The following is a 6314-nucleotide window of genomic DNA, read 5'->3' as shown; positions in this document are numbered from 1 at the left end:
TGCCAACAGGCACCTCTGAACTAGCCTTCAGCTACAGGGTGTTACAATCCCAGGTTATCACTCTTCGGCCTCCCCTCCCACTTCCCCTACCCTTCTTCACCCTACCCCACTCCCCTTCTTTCTACCCTCCTCCCGCCCCTCCCACCAGAATCCCCCTGCAACGTAGCAGTGCCTGCCGGTGGTGGCCCGCAGGTCTCAGGCTTGTGAACTCTCGGCATTGTTAGTCAGCAGTAGTCAGGAAGTGTTCTGTATTGCAAAGCCTAACCTGGCCTGGGGACGAATCCAGACTCTTGGGGGACCTTTGGGATGACAATAGCGGGGGGAGGAGGGCATTCTCTGGGGGCCTTTGTGGATGAAACCGACGATAGAAAAATGAGAGATGGTTACCATGCGCAAAACCTAGCCTGGCAGACTTAGCAAGGACTCTTTAGCCTACCAGTGATGGGGTTCTTGCATCCAGCACACTTCTTGGCCACAAAGTTCTTGTAGCAATCCACGCAGTAATACTGGTCCTCCACAGCGGTGAAACGCTGCCCAGCCAGCTTCTTAGAGCAGGTAACACACACAAAGCAATCGGCATGCCAGGGCTGATCCTGGTAAGTGATTCCTCCAGATGTGATGGCCTAGACCAGGGAGTGTAGCACCGGATTCAGATTCAACAACCATTTTGTTGAATGCCTACTGTGTGCCAGGCACCGTGCTGGGCGCTTTGGTATACAATATCTCATTTAATCTCCACAGCAGCCATGGGAGGCAGGGGCCATTATTATCCCCAGTTTACAGATGAAGACACCAAGGCTCGGAGAAGGCGAGCCCGTATGTGAGGTTGCACAGCCCCTAAGTGGTAGAGGCAGGCCTCTAGAGCCAGGGCTGCCCAGCTCAGCAAGCTGTATGGGCCACCCGAACCACGGGGCTGAGCGTGCGTACCGACAGCCAACTTGGCTGTGGCACTGCTTTCTAATCCATGGTCTCCTCATCTGTAAAATGGGAATAATAATTCCCACGTCACAGGACTGTCGTGAGGATGGAATGGGATAGTGTGTGTGGAAGTGCTCTGCAAACCGTCAAACACTTCTGGAAACAGCGGTCAATGCCGAACTCCCTTGAAAGCATACCTTGTTGCACTTCACGCAATGCTTGGCAAACTTGGTCTCATGGCAAGTCACGCAGTAGAAGTCCTCCCCTTTAGGGAAGAAGCTTCCAGTCCCGATGACTTGCTTGCAGTTACTGCAGGTGAAGCAGTCTTTGTGCCAGACGGTCCCCTTGTACTCCACGTTTTGATCTCCTGCAGGAGGAAGCAATTGGATGGCCCCACTGACAGACTCTGCAGGGGGCTGCATCCACTCAGCTCCACTCCCCAGACCCCTAGAGGTGAGGGGATGCAGGCCCTGCAGTTACTGGCCTCACACTTCCAACTAACCTACCTGTGCTCTAATTGTACTTGTGCCAACCCGGGATTTCTGTCATGGGCGGGGACCCCAGCATTATTATTTTAGGATCCGATGCCTGAATCCCCCATGCTCCCACCTCTATACCCTGCGTGCACTTAGACATTAAATCAGGGACTGACTGGCCCACAATGACACCCTGAGGAAGAAGCATGCTTTCATCACTTACTACGCCCAAATGAGAAAGCGCTACATACTGTTCACTTCATTCTCCTGCCACAGGCTGTTCTCGCCAGTGTTCTTTAGTCTCCGAGTGTGTGCGTGTGTGCGAGCATATATGTGTACGCATATATACGTGTATGTATATGTGTACATATATATGCTAAGATCTCAAAGCAGCTCAGAGCAACGTTAGCCCCACCGTGACAAGCAAGCCCACATCACATCTGCCCTTAGGGCCTCCTCCCTGGGAACCCGGGGTGGGAAGCGGGCAGTACCTGCCACAATGGCCTTGAAGCACCCCTTGCACCTGGGGGAGTCCTCCCGGGTGGTGCACTTGTTGCACAGGATCTTGTTGTCCTTGGCCACAAAGGTCTCATTGGCCAAGGGGTGAAGGCACTTGGCACAGCGGAAGCAGGTGTCGTGCCAGAAGCGGTTCTTATAGTGCACCTCCTGGAAACCAAGCAGACAGGGGGCCGCCGTGAGGGGTGCTGGGGACGGTGGCAGGAGCCCTCCCATAAGGCAGATTTCCCCGGGACTGACCACTGAGATGACACAGTCCCTTACACTTGGGATGGCCCCACAGTGACAGTTCTTATGAGTAATAGGAGGGATGCTGAGATGAGGATAAAAATCTCACAATTCTTAAAATGTTTAGAATGCAATCAAAAGAGCTGGCAAGGGCCTTGGCACCCGTCCAGTCGAGCCCCACATTAAACAGCTCAGGCCACTGTGGCCTGGGGAGTGGAGGAGGCTTCCTTGAGACCTCAACGTGGCTACAGTGATGCCGGGAAATCCTCACAGCCAGATGCTACCGCCATGGTTGTGGGGAAAGGACACTCCGAAGCCCAGTCCAGCCCATTGGTACGTGGGGACGCCCGTTACCTTGGAGTCCGCACCGATGGGCTTGCGGCATTCCACGCAGGTGTTGGCACAGAACTTGTCAAAGCACTTCAGGCAGCAGTGGTGGCCATCCTTTTGCACATACTTCTTCCCCTGCAAGGGGTCCCTGCAGTAGTGGCAGTCAAACTTCTCCGCCATGGTGCCCACCTTATAGCTGGAGGGACCTGCAGGTGCAAGCAGACAGGACAAATGACCACCAGAAAAGCCCCAGTACCCAGAGGCACCTGCGCAATGCTGCCTTGGAGTCCATGGGGTCTGGGGACCAGGACCCAGCTTCGCCTTCAGCACAGCTGACCACCAGGCACCAAGACAACAGATACTTCAACTATGATTCCAGGAACAAAAGTGCCCCTCGGGGCCAGAAGGCTGATGGCCAGTGTCTCCCTGGGGGGATGGTAGAAGCCCCTGTTTGGATATACCACTGTGCTGATTCACAAAGGAAACGGAGGACAAGTGGATCAGAGCCATGTTGGCGGAGTCACCAGACAGGGGACAGGATGCTGGGAGGTGCAGCTGGGTAGTGCTATTGTGCTGTTGAGCAGTGACCCAATGGAGTGGAGAGTTGTGATGGGCAGGCAGGCGAGAAGCAGTTGTTTTACACAAAGTAAGAGTGTGGGGCAGAGGCTCAAAGGGGCGCAGGAAAGCAGGGGCCCTGCCTGTAGGCAGCAGCTTCTCTGAGCCCACCATGTTGTCATCAAGAAGCCTCTCCACCCGCTTTTGGCTCTTCCTCCTTCATTTTTTAGAGAGGGTAGTATCCTCTGGAGGCCTCCTGTTCCTCCTATCTATAAAATTCTATTCATCAGAATAGAAACTGACAGCTCATTCTGTACCACAGGAGGCACCTAAGCAATCCTTGTTAATTTGTTTAAAATGTTTAAATTGGCTTGAAATCTAGGAGAAAAGTGTTAAATTCCTGAATAGATCCTAAAGAGGTTTGTCCAAGAAAGTTTACCGACTTTTGAGGTCACAGCAATATAGCAAGAGAGAACTTACGGACATGGCACTGTCAATTGGTACAGGCAAGTTTGGCAACCATGAATTATCTGTTATAGTCACGGGTGGCTTTGTGAGCAAAATCAAATCCCCCCTTGATTCAAGCAAGTGAGGATCAATATGCTCATAGAAGTGTAGCCAGTGTTATCATTTGGGATATGTGCTGTTTTAAAAATTATAATCTTAAAATAGAGCCTGGAAAAAATTATTCCAAGAATCCTTTCCACTCCCTCCGTGTGAACAACCCCTCTTCCCTCCCTGGTCTCCTCCCCAGCTGCGGCCTGAGACAACAGGCCTGCAATCCTGAGCATTGCTAAGACACTCTGCAACTCCCTTTACCAAAGCATTTCCTATAGAATTCTGCCACCAAAAAAGGTACCAAATGTGAGTTTCTATTAGCTCTCAACTTCTTTAAACATATGCTAATTTGTTCCTCTCCCCCTGAAAAAGAAATTTACACGGGTAAATAGATAGCAATTATTTCATTTGCACAGAAAACAGACAAGAATTGAGACTATTTTCTAAAACTATCCACAAACATGGTTATTGTGCTAGCAAACATCCAGTGTAATTTAGAGAGAAAGAATGAGAGAAAATAAATGAGCAGTTGCCTGGTACTCACCGCAGCTCTTCCACTGACTGAACAGCCCCAAACTCTCACTTTGGGTTCCATTCCCAGGTTTTTTTATACAAACACATGTCCAAGTTATTTGGATCCTGTTGCCATAAGCAACCAAATAGCAGAGAGTGAGCTAAGGAAACCACACCCTGTGTCTGAGAAGCCGCCTGGGCAAAGGCTATTGAACTCTCACTCAGAACCAAGCCTCCAAACAAGGGAAATCAGGCCACTGGACGAGCCACAAGACCTTCTGCCTCCTGCTAACACATAAACAGACCCCCCTCATCTCTAAGGAGCTGGCAGATGAAGCAGATGAGTGACATTCTTGCGCAAGGACAGTTGCTTAGGACAGTTGTGTCACAATTAACAGACTTAGCAAGTCCAGAGAGTGATTCTTTCTTGCACTTTTCTCTAAAAAGCAAACTGGGATGTTCCTTTACATAATGGGGTAGAAACAAAAACCAGAGACACAATGGACGCAGGGCCTATCTCTTTGAACTATGTGCTGTTTAGGCAAAGCAGGTTTTAAACTGCTTTTAGCCTCCGTGTCTATAGAGAAAGTACCTGTCACAGTGAGAACATATGGAAAATCTCTCTCCTTAATCCATTCTTGCTGGTCTTTCCCACGTCACACAGAAGCCTCATCTTAGCTTTGCCATACTGATATTGTGCCCTCAACAAAGACTTGCTTTCTTGTTAAATGCTGAGTTGAGAAACCAAATAAAATCTCCAGTAACAGCCAGTGGTAATAAATTAAATTATCAGCTGCTCCTAAATCCCATTTGGCAAGAAAACAGAATTTGTAAGATTAGACAGCACTGGCTTCCTGCGTGGCTGGTAACAGTGGCTGCTTTAGCCTTTCAGAGACTAGCTTCTGGACCATACTTGAAAATCCCTCATTCTCTCTTACCAAGGTCTCTATTTAGTATACAACATTGAACCTACTCACTTTAGTATCACTTGCTTTTGATACCTTTATAAGCAGCATTGGATTCCAAATATTTCTGTTAAAGTACTATATAAAGTTCCACCTAAGGTGAGTCAAACCCCTTAGTATTTGAGTCCTAGCTTTATGGTAAAAATATAGGTTAATTTGTGTCATACAGAAGAAAAAAAAAAAACACTAGAAAACACAGTGAATGCCATTTAGAAGTTGAGGTTTTGAAGAGAAGGAAAATTGCATTATGGTTCAGAGTACCTGAGAGATCTTACCTGCCATGTCTTTCACACATTAAAACCACACACTTTCAGAACTTTTTTCATTACCAATGTAAAGTTCTTCATCATTTAGTCTCATAGTTCTAGAACATGACTTGATCAGAGTTCTAAGCATCCAGATGATGAAGTAATCCATGGCTCACTCGCGAAGATAGAAATAACAAAGGGTGTTGAAAACGTCAGACAATGAAGTCAGTGGCCACTGTATAATTCCTATAGTACACGGTCTTAAACCAAGCAAAAGGAAAATTAAATGAAACAACCCCAAGTTAATAGTATCCATAAGAAGAGATTCATCTAATGCTATTTTTGAATCCTAGCTGTAGGCAAGACTTTTTCACTCTCTAGTATGAAAACTCTAGGGTCACCTTACACCTTCTATTCCCCACCACTGTATACTTAAACTTACAGTCTGTATCCAGATGGAGAAACATTTCAAAGGGCATATTCTTTTCGAATTGATTTCTACAATTCACTTGAGTCCTTTTAATGTGTGTGGAAACAATTAGTGAAGATAAAACAGGCACTTCTAGGAATGTTGGATTTGTTGCCTAAATAAGTAAACAGGCTAGAAATACTTAAAGTATGTTCACAATGTCTATGTCAAATTCTTGAACTTTAGTACTTGTTTTGCCATAAATCAAGTGGAACTCTGGGCAACCTGAATTAGCTTATGGCATGTAATTCTAACTTTATTATTATTTGTTAGATGAAGTTGGAGGAGATACTGATCATACCACAACTTTGTATAAAATATGGATGATGTGCACAAGACCAAAACAACTCTAAAAAGCCAGCTTACAAATGACAACGCAGAGACACACATGCAAAGATCCTGTGTGGGCTCCCTAAGAATCTGAATTACTGTCAAGCTTTCACTTCATGAGGAGAGAAAAGTTTGCGCTTTCTTTTCTTTTGTTGGAAATGATGAGAAAATAGGGAAAAATGAAGATGGCATTTTACTTCGTTTTTTT

At 47.0% G+C, this 6314-nt stretch overlaps 1 protein-coding gene across 12 annotated transcripts in view; it reads right to left on the bottom strand.

Moving 5' to 3' along the window:
* FHL1 (four and a half LIM domains 1) overlaps positions 1-6314 on the bottom strand; it is a 62512-nt gene that overhangs the window by 1239 nt on the left and 54959 nt on the right. For 8 of the 12 annotated variants that reach the window (XM_017514118.2, XM_017514131.2, XM_017514125.2 and 5 more), the window contains 4 exons: positions 2493-2674; positions 1886-2060; positions 1116-1285; positions 437-623 (listed from right to left, as the gene is read on the bottom strand). In XM_017514118.2, coding sequence (XP_017369607.1) covers positions 437-623; positions 1116-1285; positions 1886-2060; positions 2493-2648 — 688 coding nt within the window. In that variant the 5' untranslated portion in view covers positions 2649-2674. Of the gene's footprint in view, positions 1-436; positions 624-1115; positions 1286-1885; positions 2061-2492; positions 2675-4125; positions 4340-6314 lie in introns of those variants that run through there. The other 4 variants (XM_017514124.1, XM_017514133.1, XM_017514135.2 and 1 more) reach the window with 2 other exon arrangements.

Source organism: Cebus imitator, unplaced genomic scaffold (genome assembly GCF_001604975.1).
Source record: "Cebus imitator isolate Cc_AM_T3 unplaced genomic scaffold, Cebus_imitator-1.0 Scaffold517, whole genome shotgun sequence".
Classification (NCBI taxonomy): domain Eukaryota; kingdom Metazoa; phylum Chordata; class Mammalia; order Primates; family Cebidae; genus Cebus; species Cebus imitator.
This window is presented reverse-complemented; position numbering and strand designations above follow the sequence as displayed.